General features: G+C 56.4%; 1 protein-coding gene across 2 annotated transcripts in view; it reads right to left on the bottom strand.

The window, feature by feature from the left end:
* Positions 1-12,435, bottom strand: part of CRMP1 (collapsin response mediator protein 1) — a 58,277-nt gene extending 45,842 nt beyond the window's left edge. Inside the window, exon 1 of one of the 2 annotated variants that reach the window (XM_036260301.1) lies at positions 11,942-12,435. In XM_036260301.1, coding sequence (XP_036116194.1) covers positions 11,942-12,322 — 381 coding nt within the window. In that variant the 5' untranslated portion in view covers positions 12,323-12,435. Of the gene's footprint in view, positions 1-7,829; positions 8,097-11,941 lie in introns of those variants that run through there. The other variant, XM_036260310.1, reaches the window with a different exon arrangement.
* Positions 12,436-15,268: the final 2,833 nt, after the last annotated feature.

Genomic DNA, 15,268 nt, shown 5'->3' with positions numbered 1-15,268 from the left:
GCGACACCTACTCAGCTAACAAGCACTGGTGAGCCAGGTGCTTTCACCCATATTGTGCCATCTGGTCTGCTGGTTAGGGACGTGGGGGCTCAGGCCAGACTGCCGGGCTCTAACCTGCCCCCACACCCCTAAGCTGTGGCCCGGGCAAGTCTAGCTCTGCGCTTGTTTCCCATCTGCAGTACAGAGGGTTGTTCTGCAAGTTAAATGAATTAGAACCCGGACAGCACTTAGAACAGTGCCTGATATTTTAACATCCTTGCAACCCGGGGAGACGGATCATGTTCCAATGCTCACTTCCAGCCTCTACTTCTCTCTAACCGCTCATAGCCCAGAACCCTCCCCGGGACAGCCTGTGACCTTGCTGAAGCACAGATCCAACATGTCAGGCCCCTCCCTGAAACCCTTCCCCAGCCCGTCCTCACGTGTAGGACAAAGCACGTCCTCTGGGCTCTTCTGGGCCTGACCGCTCCCCTGTCCTGACCTTGTGCCACCATACTGGTCTGCTCACGTGGCTCCCTCTGTCACAGCCCTGTCCCCTCCTGTGGCCTTCCTGCTGCCTCGATGTCCTGCCGCCCTTCTGTCCCACTGATTTCCAGCTCGCCTGTCAGGCACAGTGTCCTGACTCCGGGGACTTGCTGTCTCCCCCACAGCATGAGACCCTCTGTTCAGCACTGTTCCCTAACCCCATGACGCTTTGTCCGCCGCTCATTTTACATACAGTCGGCCCTCATTTATCGCGGTTGATCAGTTCCAGGCTCTATTGCGATAGATGGATTTCTGTGCATAGGATTCTTTATTTATACACGGTTGTCCCTCACCACTTTGCGCTTCAAGTTTCGCAGCTTCAGTCCATCACGGTATAGTGTTTGAAAAAACCGCGACAGAGTGAAGCCGCAGAGGTTGAAGCGTGAAGTGGCGAGGGACGACTGTATGCGTTTTCCCCTGGAGACTGTGGGAGCCCACACCTCAACCCCACCAGCTCTTAAAGGGGGACCTGTGGCAAGATACTTAACCTCCATGAGCCTCCTCTGTCAGTGTGACTAATCAGAGCACCTGCCTCACAGGACTAACGAAGACAATATGCAAAAGCTCTCGATACCCTGAACCTTGGCCTGTGAAACCCAATGTTTTATGCCACGTCTGTGCCCGGAAAAGTTTCCTTTTTTCAGCTTCTCAGACCCTGGAACATGTTTAAACCAGTTTAAAAGGTGCCCAATAATTAAGTTTGATTTTTGATCCATTTTGTCCTGCATGCCCAGAAACCAAGGACAGCAAAAACATAAAAAAGAAAGAAAACGAAAAATCCAAACATTGTACCTGGAAATCGTGCTAGATAAGGAATAAATAATCGGGGCTGTTTTGGAAAAGAGGAGGTGGCAGGTCACTGCGGAATATCTCCGGAGCCTCCAGGAATATCAGTGTGGAAGAGGAGGAACCCTGAAAATTCTGAGGGCAAAAGTGGGGCATAAGACAGACCCTCACACCATATACAGAAGAGCTTTCCAACAGCAGAGCTGTCCAAGAGTAAAGTGGGCTGCTGTGCGAAGTGGTGATCTCCCTGTCACTGGAGGTATGCAAGAAGAGGGTTTGGAATTCCTACACTAGCGGGAATACTGGAGTGGAGTAGAAGCAATGGACACTTTTCTGCCTCCTTAAATGCACAAACACACACAAAAAAAATGTAATTTAAAAGGTTCCTTTCAAATTTCAGGTTGTATAAGTCAAATATTTGCCGAGATCAGGACTTAGAACCTAAGGGTCTACAAATAAGGCATGATTTAAAATTACATGCAGCATGGTCTGTTGTCAGGTACACGATCTCCCCGAAACAGCTATCCGTTTGCTCTGTGCATCTCTGCATCACATCCATGGAGTCTTCCCATGGAATGGACTCCAAGTTCAGGTAGTTATCCAGTGCAAGTCCTGGGGACACGTGTGCTCCAATGACCCGACATGCATATGGACGGTTCTTACTGTGAAAACTTGCTTCTCAGTGTGAAGTGCACTGAAACCCATTAGTAAATCAGACCCACCCTCTCCCCAAGGTCCTGTCAGCTCAACATTCCCTCCTTCTGGGTGGTAACCACCTAAATGCTAAATGTCTGAACAGGACATCTGTCAAGGAGTCAGATGCGGGACCGACTAAAGCCTCACTCAGCAAAGCAGCACGGTGTGCCATTCCGTCTTCAGTCATCCGCTCACAGTCGGGAGTCCCTGCTGCGAGCCCCCAGTGAGCAAGCGTGCCCCTGGGGCCATGCCAAGGAGGATCAGATGCTGCAAGTCCTCCAAGTGTTCACAAGTGCACGAACCAAAGTTCGTGAGTGGGGGTGCTCACAATTCCAGCTCCAGGAGGAAGGGTTCTCCATAGGGAGTGGGCACAGCTTATACAAAAGGGCCAGAAAGGGTGAGCCTGGTCAGGAAGAATGTTCCAGGTGCCTGGGCACAGGCCTGAGGTAGGAGTGGGGAATTGCAACCTCGTACGTCCACACAGCCATCACTTCCCGCCTTTTAACTGTGGATTTCCTAGACCAGTCACTCCACATGGTCAACTGTGGGCCAAAAGTATTAAACGAAAAATTTTAGAGATAAACAATTCATGAGTTTTAAATTGTGCGCCCTTTTGAGTAGCATGATGAATTCCTGCTCCAGCCTGCCGGGAACGCCAGTCATCCCTGTGCAGCGTACCCACGCCGAACACACTCCCTGCCCGTTAGTCCCTCAGTAGCTGCCACAGTCTCAGATGGCGGTACCGCAGTGCTCGGTTTGAGTCGCCCTTCTTTTACTTAGCAACGGCCCCGAGGCACGACAGTGGTGACGCTGGCGATGTGAACATGTGAAAGAGAGGCTGTAAGTGTATGTGTGCACAGGAAAAGAACACAGCATATGCAGGGCTCAGTACTGCCTGTGGTTTCAGGCACCCACTGGGGGTCCTGGAATGTATCTCCTGCAAATAAGGGGGGACCGCGGTGATATAAAACTTTGCAGCATTATTAAAAGTATTAAAGACCTCGAACAACGCCAAATAAGTCAGCAATCATTACCAGGCCAGCCCTAGTACGGACTGTGTCCACCTCACGGGGCCTCTAAGAAAGGCTCCTTGGGACCTGGAGAGTATCATGCTAAGCAAAATAAGCCAATCAGAGAAAGACGAATACCACAGGATCTCACCTACTTGTGGAATATAATGAGCAAGGTGGGCTGATGAATGAAATAGACCCAGAGACCTAGAAAGGAGTAGGGTCCAGACTGACAGACCTCAAAGGAGGGAGGTGAGGGGGATGGATGAGCTTATATGCATGTATGCATAACCAATGGACATAGACAACGATGCTTGGGGGATGGGGAGAGGGTGGCTGGGGGGGGGAGGAGAAACATCTGTAACAAAAATAAATTAATAAAAATTGGAGGAAAAAAAGGCTCCTTGTTTATACTTCCTTACCCTTCAGCACCATGGCGCTGTCCGCGGCCCTGACTGGTTTTGGGTTTTTTTGTTTTTTTGATGCTCGAGGGGCGGGGTCCTCTGACATTCCCCATGCCAGGCAAGAGCTTTCTTCACTCACAGAAAACTAGACTCCATTCAACCCCGTTCTGCTTGTGAGTGCTCAGGGCTGCAGCTAACACGTGTTCCTAGAACAATCTGTACACTGGGTTGTACACATACACTTCAAATGCTGATGAAAATTTAGCAGCGCGCCTGCTGAGGATTTTCTCAATACACACTGTGCTCACAGCACATGGGCTGGGACCCACTGGCTGACTACCTTGCATGTTCCTCTCTCCTTGTACCTGGGTCTCCGACCTCTCTCTCTGGCCCCTGGCCTCCCAGCCCTTCCATCCGATTTCACTCTGCATGGAAATCACAGGATCTCAATCAAACCTGTGTGTAAGAAGGCAGGGAGATAAACTGAACATTTAGAATCAGGAGAAGCGTAACAGGCCTCACATGTTTTTGCATATTTGCACATTAGACTAACTACTTCAGTCTCTTTCTTCCCTGCTCATCTTTATGGCTTGATCTAAAACACACACACATTTACACACCATCCGGTCACATAATACACTCATCTACCCTCAATACAAAGACACATATGCCCTGAAACACACACACGCAGATTTCAAATCAGATCGTAGAATTTTCTTAGCGAGCTCTTCATTCCCCCACAGGACACGGCAAGAATCTTTACATGTCACTAAGCCTCTGCGGGCCCCCGTTTAATCTCTGGAAAATGAAGATGACGTATCCAGGCTGTCTTCCTCCCAGGACAGCTCTGTAGACCGAGGGCGAGGCCCTGGGGTTCCTGCTAAATGCTGGGATAGTCTGCAAAGGCATGAATGGTCAGTACTTAGGAAGCTTTGTTTTTAATAATAATAATTCCTAGCCATGGTGGACACTCCTGTCTCCCCCCACGGAGCAGGCCCCCCACTTCAGCGGCTGTGCAAGCCGGAGCTTCTGCAGGGCCAGGAACCATGTGCCTTTGTTTGCCCAGAGCCACACCCAGGATGTTCCACTCACCCAACCACAGCACTGGGCACGAGAAACAGCCTCTGCTAAATTAATCCCTGGCTGTGCCATTAATTTTTTTTTTTAAAGCCACACATGAAACTGAGTGTTATAAATATTTTAAACAGTCTTTGGGATCAGAAAGCTAAGGGCTTCTCCTTTTTCCTTCTTCTCTATCAGGCTGTTTTACTATCTCAGAAAAAGGCTGAGGTGGGAAGAAGGGACACGACACCACGACCACAATCCACATGAGCAGAGGGCTGCGCAGCTCCCGCCTCCCTGCCTGCGTCCGCACCGCGCCTGCCTGGATGTCCCTTCCCCTCCTCTGTGCAAGGGCCCACTCTTCTACCTCTGAGTTCACTGGCAAAGCCGGGGCCTTATCCCCACTGTTCAGGTGGGAAAGCTGAGGCTCCAAGGGGCAGAGAAGGACCCAATGTCCAGCAGGTGGGACTTGGGGATGCGGCTCGGAGGTGTATCTTGATCCTTTCTCAAGCCCCGGGTCCCTCCACCAGCCACACACACCTGGCTGCCAACAGCATCCAGGATCTGCTCCAACTGCACAGAGAAGCTGAACTTGGAAGCAGAGGTTGAGCTCCCACCCTGCTGACGTTCCTCCAGCTGCTCCAACACGCCGCACTCTTCCGCCTGTGGGTCCCTCCTCTCTGCTTCCCTCTCCCAGGCCTAGGCTGGTGTCACTGCCGTGCCTCCTCTGGACTCTTTCCCTCACAACACCGCCCTGTCTGTTGTGGTTTCAGGCTAAAACGTCAGCCTCTGCGGAACCCTGGGAAGGAGAGGACACGGCACCTCATCCCCACTTCCCCTAACACCATTTCGGGGCGGGCACAGACCAGTGCTAATTCTACTGACCCACCAAACCAGTGCTACTGAACAGACGGGGCCAGCATTCGGACAGCCACGGGTCCCACCGTCCATTAACAGCGCTCCTGTCACGTGTACGCTCTCAGCAGCAGGTCCCAAGGATGATGAGGGGCCCAGAGGGAGCTCCAGCCAAAGACATCCTCTCTGGCTCGCTGATTCTCCTTGAAACCACAGGTCTTTCTGGCTGGGATGGGCCATGAGGACCAAATGAAACACGGATGCCCCATTGAGGGCCACTTCTCCGGAACCAAGCATAATTTTCAGCATCTTTCTACCCAGGCTACTGAAGCCTTCAGATTCCTTTTATATTATTATTATTAATTATTATTTTAATCCTCACCCGAGGATAGTTTTCCAAATATCTTGAGATAGAGTGGGAGGTGGAGAGGGGGAGAGAGAAAGAGCGAAACATCAACGTGAGAGAGACACATCAATTGACTGCCTCCCGCACAGCCCTGACCAGGGCCGGGGATGAACTGCAACCAAGGTACGTGCCCTTGGCCAGAACTGAACCCGCGACTCTTTGCTCCATGGGCTGATGCCTGACCGCTGAACCAAACTGGCCGGGGCCAGATTCCTTTTTACACACGGGTCGGCCACTTGCTTCACACAGAGGACTAACACAGCAGGACCAGCTGGCAGGTTTGAAGCCCTTCCTGTGTGCCTGACCACTCACGGAGCGCTTGGCCAGGGTCCTCTTGGATGCTCAAGGGCCCTGTGGAGCGGCCCGCGTTAGGCCCACTTTGGGTATTGGGGCGGAGGCCCACCCAGACTGTCTGGCGTAAAAGCCTGGCCTGTCTCCTCTCCAGAGGGTCAGAGTGTAGACGCAGCATGGCCATTGCTGCTGGGCAGACTGAGAACGGTACATCTGTAGGGGCACCGTTCCCCCAGACCTGCCTCAAGGGCCTTCTTGGAAATGGGGGTCCCTAGAGGGGTACAGACCTGCCATGGGCCACAGCCACAAAGGGACCCAGGGCTCCTAACTTATCAGTCACTGCACCACCCCACCCATTACCTGCCTCAGGTCCCCTGGGAGTGGGCTTAGGGAGCCCCCAGAAAGGGACCTGCTCGTACAAATATCCCTACCACTCAGCTTAGCCTGAAGCAAACCCACTCCTCCCATTGACTCTCAGCCAGCCACACGACCGAGGACTGGCCACCTACACCTGTCTGTCTCAGAGGGCAGGGATAAGGATGGGTAAGAGGGTCCCCACCCCCCGGAGTCATACCTCTCTGGATGGGAATTCAGCCCAGGCCTGCTGGCAAGACCTTGGAGCCGGGCCCGGGAGGGGATTTTAGGGAAGGTGCAGCCCAGAGCTGGGCAGGATGCGGTTGTTCTGAGTGGGCAAGGGGCCCGGCTCCCTCCCGACCTTCCCTCGTCTGCGTCCCCAGCCAGCGCTGCAGCCTCCAGCAATGTCATATGAGCAGCGCCTCCCTCAAAGATTCAATAACACAAGGTCTGCAATGTGCTGGGCAGGCGAGTGGAAATGTCAGCTTCCTGCTGCCCAAGGCGTCCTCTTGCTGGTCTCCTGGGGCCATCCCCGAACCTGGATTTTGGATAAATGAGGATGCTGGGTCTCCTGTTCTCAAACCTCAGGCATCACCCTGGAACATTCCGTCACGCCCAGAATCCCGCCTCCCAGCACCTGCCGCTCCAGCACCCACCACCCAAGGCCCACGGGTTCACATCCCTGGGGAAGGTTCAGTTCCACTCTGGTACCAGGCAGCCAATGGGGCAGAGACCAGGTTTCCTGAAGGTGAAGCCCTCAGCTCCTCAACCAGGGACAAAGCTTGAAGACTAGGGAGTCTTTGTTTCCGGCCACACCTAGGAACACCGTGACTGCTGAGCCCCCACCTGAATCCCCACACCCCAGTGCTAACCCTTCCAAGGCCACAGTCAACAGTGCTGCCCCATTACATGCTTTTCAGCTGCGGTGGAAGGGGAGGGGCTCCTCCATCATGGCGCTGTCTCTAGGTCCAGACTTCCACCCCACCCGTATCGGCAGGGAGGGGGAGTTGGCAGTTGATCTTTTCCCTTTTTCTGTTGAGGAAGATATTCGGCTACGAGATGCAAGCGCTGGACAGTGGAGAGGCCACAGTACAGGAGACTCAGCTGCCGGGCAAAGGGAGGGGGTTCGGAGGACCCCGCGCCCCTCCTTCTTTTGTTCAGCTCTGCACGCTCCCTGGCCACGCCATCCTCTGGCACATCCCCTGGGGAGGAGGGGGCTGCAAGCCCAGGGACCCAGGCTCCAGCCCCGCCCCGCCATGTACCCCCCACACACTGTCCCCAGAGGCTGGGGGAGGGGGCTGCAATGCGAGACCAGCCCCGCCCCGCCCCAACTGTGCGTGGCAGAAAGCCTCTGGCCCCCCTGTGGTCCCCTGGCGGATCAGGGCCCTGGCGGTGACCACCCCCACCCCACAAAGAACGGTGGGGCGGGGGGCAGCTTACCGTGATGTGCGGGATGCTCTTCTTGCCCTGGTAAGACATGGCCCCCTCTGGCGCCCTCGCCCGGCCCGTGGACCTGGGGGCTGTCTTTCGCACTGTGGGGCTCTCTCTTGGTCCCGCTCCCCGTGGGCCCGGTGACAAAAGCCCAGAAGAAAGGAAGGCAGGGGTGGAGGCTGGGTGGCCGAGGCTGCTGACGCGCCCGCTGCCCCGCTCTCGGCCCGCGCGCCGCCGCTCGGCTGCCAGCACCGCCCGGCTCCGCGAGGGGGGCGGGAGGAGGAGGGAAGACGAGGGCGGGAGGAGGGCGCTGCAGACAGACAGCTCCTCCCGGTGGCGCGGAGCCGAGCCCGATTCGCCCCTCTCGGCTGGAACCAGGAAGCTCTTCCCTTCCGATCCTCCCCACTCCGCCCCTCTCCCCCGCCCCCCCAACCACCCAGCCTGCCAGACCCCTGCCCAGTGCGCACACCTGGCCTCCCTCTCGCTATGGGGAAGGGCTGGTTTGCGGGGTTCTTTTTAAAGCCAGAGACGGCCTTCCGATGCGCAGGCAGAGCCGGTGGGCAGCCTCAGCGCGCATCAGGGCCTACCCTGAACAGCTGCTAGGGAAGGGAGAGCCGGCCAGGCCCCAGGACCCGCCCAAGCTTCTGGAGCTTCCAAGACCCTCCAGGACCCGCTGACAGATTGCCCTGCTCCTGCTCCTTACCCAGATTCCGTTTGTCCATGGGCCAGTCCCTGAACAGACCAAGCCTTTCCCAGCTCCAGGCCTTTCTTCAAGCCGTACCCTCCCCTGAACATCCCACCTCGCACAAAAGCTTACCCATTCTCCCAGACTCAGCCCCCTGGCTTCTCCACAAAGCTCTCCCCTGTCACCCTCCCCGCCCCATCACTGAGCCAGCCTCCCTGAGGTCTCAGTAGGAGCCTCCCTCCAGGCCGAGGGAGTGTGGCAGGGACCCAGGATGCAAGGCCCTAAGTAATAGCTGACCTGCTCTACCCCCTGCATCAGCTGATTCATCAATGCCAGGCTACCAGGACACCACCATAGTCTTGCCTACCAGTGACTGCTTCGAAGGCCAGACCATTGGCACTAAGGTCCCCACAGCCCCTAAAACAGACTGGGAGACAGGAGAAACAGGACACCCTGACTCCCAGTGGAGAGTGGTCACTAGCCTCAGCACCCATGACCCAGAATTGCTTCAAGGAGAGCTGGACAGGAGGTCAGGGCATAGCTTGATGAACTTAATGACAAGAGGGGGGGGGGGATAAGAGGGAGAAAAGAGGAAAGCCCCAGTGAGCCCCCACAACACTGGACAGGTGTCCCCAATCTCCAGGCAGAACAATAGGCTAACCTCTGCCGCTCACCCTCTGCCTGTACAATCCCAACCTGCGGTGCTGTGAGAAGACCTCTCTTTACTTTCACGTGCCCACGAGGGAGGGTGCTCTAGGCCCGATGAGGCACCCACCACGCAGGTTGGGGCCTGCAGCCCTTGGACAGGGGGCCAGAGATGCCTCGGCCTTAAACTGGAGGTGGGATTGTAGATTTGCAAAGGAGAAGCAGCTTTATATTCCAGGAACACTAGGCCATGATTTTACCATTTTTCAGGTGGGGAACTGAGGCTTAGAGGTAAAACATCTCAGGTGCAATGCACATTAGCCCCTGCAGAGCAGTACTTGGAAGCCAGGTTCCCGCACACCCCGTGGACAGCTCATTCACTTCCCTACACGCATTCATTCATGCATTCATTCATCCTCTGCTCAGAGCTGGGTCCTAAATACCTCGTTCAGAACAGGAAATTGGGAGTGAGGACACTCTCTCTCCCTGTGACGCCTACATCCCCTCTCTCTGCACAATTAAATCCTTGATCCGAGGCAACAGGGCATCCCCAGGGGTCAGTCTGGGCAGGGAAGCACCAAGGCTGGGGACAGGGCCACGTGTGTTTCGGGGGAGGGGCACCGGTCTGCGATTGGCCAAACGGACCTCTGCTCCCAAGCCCACTTCCCGGTTACAAAGCCCCACAGTAGCTCAGCCCTGGGCCTCGGAAAACGCTGCGCCTGCGCCGCCTGCGCCGCCGTAACTCCTCCTCCCGCCCTAGGGAAGAGCTTTATGGTGGGGGGGAGGGCCCGCACCCTCTGCAAAGCCCTGGAGCAACGAGGCCCGCCCCAGAACGAAGCCCCGTGGCCACTCGGTCTGCAAAAAGTAAAGCGCTCCCCCCAGAGAGACCACGAGGCCCTCCTGGACTCCACAGTCCGGAACCTCGAGCGCTTCCGGGGCCCTCTGCACGCCGGAGGAGGCGCTGCCTTTTGTCCTGTACGGGAGCAGCCCTGGAGACGGGAGAGCGGCCAGGGGTGGGGGAGGAGTGGGAGAGGCTGCGGGGCGGCCCAGGCAGACCCAGGAGGCGATGCTGCCCTCGGGAAAATTGACGGCAGCTCCACCAGGGATGCGCTTCCGGACAGCCGGCAGCCCCGCACAAAGCGCCCTGCCTGCCTGATACTCCACCGCGCTTTGAGGGGGACCCAAAGAAGAATGCCACCCATATTTCACATATGGAGAAGCTGAGGCCAAAAGAGGGCGAAGTGCCATGGCTGGAAACCAGGATTCCCCGGCACTGACCTCGGCTTCTCGGGCTGTGGCCCTAAAGCCTCCCTTTTGGGCTTGGAAACCTGGATCCCAAGCGAGGTCGGCCGTCAGAGAAGCGAGGTGAACAGGGGAAGAAAAATGGGAAGGAAAAAGGAGACGAGACACTCTAGATATCACCTTCCTTCGCCCCCACCCTGTTCACAGCCCCTCAATGTAGACCTTCCCTTTGTGGGGCGCTGGCTTCAGGACCATGGAGAGTTCCCGGGTTTGGGGGACAGAAAGTCCTTGGCAAGGGATGGGGGACAGAAGGAGACTCACTGCTGCTCTGTAGCAGCCAAATTCCTGCCTACCCCTACTAGTCCAGGAAGCCCCCCCCCGCCCCCGATTTCTGTCCGAATCAAGTTCTGCCTCCTCCTGGCTCACTTTGTCTCTCATAGTATTTAAGAGAAGGGTTAATAAAAATTATAACAATAATAATAATAATAAAACGCAACAACCAACATTCACTGAATGCTCACTACCTACTTAATTCTCACAATGAATCTGTCTCCCAGTGTGGCCTTGGGGTGGGGCTGGGGTGCTGAGCCAGGATCCCAGCACCTACCAGGAGTCTGGGACCTGAGTAGTGCTCAGACATGTACCTCTGAGGTGCATGAGGTCCTGACATCTAGCTTGACCCTCACCCGTATATCCCAAAGCTGTGCCCTCTATACATGCATGTTCCCCCCAGTTCCCTGGAGACCCCCAACTCAAGGGAGAAGAGCCATAAGGCCCAAGGCCTGGCATTCCTTCTCTGTGGTGCTCCCCGACTTAGGGGGAAGGGGACTCCAAGTCCGGGAAGCTAGAGTCTCCCCTAGGGTTCAAATCCCCACTCTGCCTCCAGCTGGCTCTGGAGCACACTTAAGTGAGCACTCCCGGGCGCGCTGTAGGACTCGGGCGGCCCCTGAAACTGCCGGGGCTTGGGGGTAAGCGGTTTCCGGTTCCACCTAAATCCTGAACCAAATCCTTTCCGCGAAAGCACAGGGGTGAGGCTTCTTCCAGTTTTACGCCGCGTGACCACAGACATCACTGAACCTGTCCCAGGGCCTGGCACACAGTAGGTGCTCTATAATTACTAATGAGTGAGAGCATAAATAAATGGACTAATGCGGAACGGAGCTGCCCTTTTCATAAACCAAAGAATTTGGATCCCTGGGTTAAATTCAACCAAAGGTTCCTTCGCGTTTTAAGGGCCCATGTGGCAGCTGAGCTAACTTACTTCCCCTCTCGGAACCTCGCTCTGTCTTTCTGCAGAAGAGGAGGGGGGCCTGGATCTCGAAAGACCTTTTGCAGTCTCACAGACCGTGCTGGCCATTCCGGACCCGGCGCACAACCCCTCGGAACCTCCCGTACGGTGGGGTGGGGGAGGGGCCTGCCGAAGCTCTCCCAAGCCTGGTGGCAGCGGGCCCCAGCGCTCAGGCCTCCAAACTGCCCTGGGGCGACCCCACTCCCCGCGGCCGCGAGGGCCCCGCCCCCTCCGTCCGGCCCACGCGAGCCCCGAGGGTACCTGGCCATTGTCCCGGCCGAGAGGCAGATCGCGGGGCGCAGGGCAGCGGATGCGCAGCGCCGGCGGCCGCTCCTCGCGCTCGCCCGGAGAGCTGACGGCCGAGCCCGAGGGCTCGCTCACGTCGCTGGCCGTGTCCTCGCTGCCGCCCGGTCCCGGCAGGCCGAGGGCGTCCAGCCGGCCCGCACTGCGCGGCGTGCGCGCCGAGCCGCGGCGGCCCACGCTGTACGCGTCGAAGTCGATGGTCTTGTTCTCGTAGGCGCCCTCCACCGCGGCGAACATGCCGCCGTACTTCTGGCGCGGGGTCTGCGCCGCGCTGCCCGGCCGAGCCAGGTACACGGGCAGGTCGTCCTCCGTGTTCCACGCACGCCGGCGGTCCGCCATGCCGGTCCGAGGCCGGCCGTCCGCCCACGCTCGCGCCCGCCCGCGGCCCTAGCCACCGCCGTGCGCCGCGCTCCGCGTCGGGTGCGGGCCCGCGGCGGCCCAGGCGCGACTGCGGCCCGGGGCGGGGCGGGGCGGGGCGGGGCGCGCGGCGGGGCGGGGCCGGGGCGGGGCCTAGGGCAGTTGGCGGCGAAGCTGCGGCCGGCTACAAAGCTACAAAGGACCGGGAGGCGGGGACCGCGGCGAGGGCGGGGAGGGGCAGTGACGTACCCCAGCCGCAGCGCTGAGGGCGGGCAGCCGAACCGCAGTACCCTCGCAGCACCCCGCTCCCCGCCCCCAGGCTGAGCGCAGGGCGCGAGAGCGAGGGGTGGGAACCCGCGTGCATGCACACGCACTCCGGAGTCACACACAGGTTAGTACGAGCACACCAGACAGCGCCAGACGAACACGTGAAAGATGCATAAACGTGCTGGCGCAACACGCTCCCCAGACACACACAGCTCGTTCACACACATCATGGACAATTTTGCACACACATGCATGTTTACACATATCCCGAGTCTCTCACACACACACACCAGAAATTCTCAGTCACCCAACCCCGCGCATACACAGCATCACACCGAGATTGATTGTACAATTGGAGAGACACACGCTGGACACAGCATGTACTCAACACTATTATATTCAATGACCCCTAGTTCCTAGCACGTTTTATGGTGCTGGGGACAGCGCCATGAACCAAATAAACCAAGTCCTGCCTTCCAGGAGCTGACAGTCTAAGGAGGGGGGAGAGACACACATAATGTACCAGGGAGAATGAACAGCAAGGCAAGAGAGACATGCTAGGACCACATTCCCTCAGACAAGAGAAATATACTCTTGCAGGAGAACCAGTGACTCACACATGTGTATGATGCTCACTCCTGCAACGCCCACACAACCAAGAGATTTTCACACCCTCATACCAGAGGCCAACTCACAAGGTGACACCACCCACATAAACCCCAGCAGGACACCCTCACACACATCCACAACAGAAATAGGGGAAATCGAGAGCTTAAACAGAAACGCTTCAGAAAAAGATTCACAAAGAGCTAGATCACCCCCACACACTCACACACAGTCCTGTCAGTCACCATTCTAGCACCTCTCAGAACCCCATACAGCCTACCTTTGCTGAGCCAGGATCTTGGAGCCTGAGGGTCCCGGGCTCCTCTGACTAAGGCCAAGGTGGAAGGTGGGGGCCTGGGGTCTCTCTGCTGGGGCTCCCCTCAACCCCTCTTCAAGCCCAGGAACTGTGTGTGTCCCCTAGACACCGTCCCTCATTTCTCCATGATTATCATCAGGCAGAGGGTCCTAAGGGTCTCTGGAGAACGGGTGGTCCCAGCTGCTCGCTCTGGACGGGTGGAATCACCAGCTGCTAACCCCTCTGCAGCAAGTCCAGACACACAGAGTCGGGGCTGGTGGGGACCAGGGCCAAAACCATGAGTACCTCCTGGCTCTGTACCCAACCCCCCCTCCCTCCACGCTGGGAGCTGTTCCTTCAGCACCAGTCCTCCCAGCCCCTGGGAGTCCCAGACAGACAGCAGTATGCACATTCTTCCTGTGACAAGGACCTATGGACGGAAGCCTCTGGGGATATTGGCTCCACGGCCTCAGCGGACGCCCCTCCCCCTGCATTTACTGTTATTTAACGGAGGAGCAGGCTGCTCTGTGCAGTCAGTAGGTACTGTCACCTCCCCACCAGGCAGGTGAGGAAACAGGAGAGAAGCAAAGCAGAAGAGGAGCTCGCTGCTGCTCCGCCAGGCCTGGAGCACATGGGCATGTAGCAGGTCCCTTCTCTGTCCTTGAGAGAGAATGCAGTGCTGGAGACACACGGATGAACATTTATTAAGTCCCTGCCTTCAAGAAGTACCTATTGCAGTAGGAGAGAGAGTGCTAAACATAGATTAGAACGGAGATCGCTACCAACACTCCACCTCTCTCCTCTCTCTCCCACTCACACCCCCCCCATCCTGGCCTCTTTCCTTTTGTCCCTGGGCACCCTGCACAGATTTGCCACAGATGGTCCTCCTGGGGTTTGCAGGACTCTCGGTTGCATTGCAAGTGTTTTCAATTTTTTTAATGAAAACTTCTGTCCTGAAAATACCGTTCCCAGTGTATTCCAGGCAAGGAAATTTTATGCTGAAGACCACACAGAAACTTCTAAAGTGCCACAGATCTTCGTCGTGACTAATCCAAGAATCTGAGTGTGACAGAACTTTTGAGGTCAATTCTCATTCTGTGTGCCTGAATCTGTTCCCAGCATCTTGAGGAGACTGTCTCTCAGGCTTTGCTTAAATACCACTGGTGACGGAGACCTCACTACTTTGCAAGAAGACCCTTTCCATTGTGAGAAAGGGCTAGGCAGCTGTCGAGACTAGGAGGGAGTGACACAAAGGAGGAGGAAAGAAAGAGTTGTCTTTGTGCAGGAGCAAGAAAGGATACTCGTTCCCACTTAGAGAGAGCTTACTGTGTGCTGAGGACATTGTAGTCACGTGACAAAGAGGAACTCCTAACCCTCACAGCAACCTTTGAGGTAGGTGTCATTTAACCTCATTTTACAGATGAGAAAACTGAGGCTCAGAGAGATAAGTAATTTGCCTAGGGTCACAGGTGGCAAATGATGCCACCAAGGGTTAAAACGGTGGTGTGGTTCCAGAGTCTGCACTGTAACCAGTCAGCTGTAGCCTCCCCCAAGAAGCCGGGCAGAGAGGTTCCACTGGGAGGAAGAGATGAAGGAACAGACTGGTGTAGTTGGAATAGTCTAGATTTTTGTGTTAGAATCCCGTTCTCCATGCAGCTTTGGGCACCTGATCATTCAACATGCATCCAGCACACATCCTGGGCACCCCCGGTCTCAGACTATTGCTCCCCATCATGCCTCTCCTCTGTCCCAGTGCCTGC

Source organism: Molossus molossus, unplaced genomic scaffold (assembly GCF_014108415.1).
Source record: "Molossus molossus isolate mMolMol1 unplaced genomic scaffold, mMolMol1.p scaffold_m16_p_1, whole genome shotgun sequence".
Classification (NCBI taxonomy): domain Eukaryota; kingdom Metazoa; phylum Chordata; class Mammalia; order Chiroptera; family Molossidae; genus Molossus; species Molossus molossus.
The sequence above is the reverse complement of the archived record's forward strand: the minus strand, read 5'-3'. Positions and strand labels throughout refer to the sequence as shown.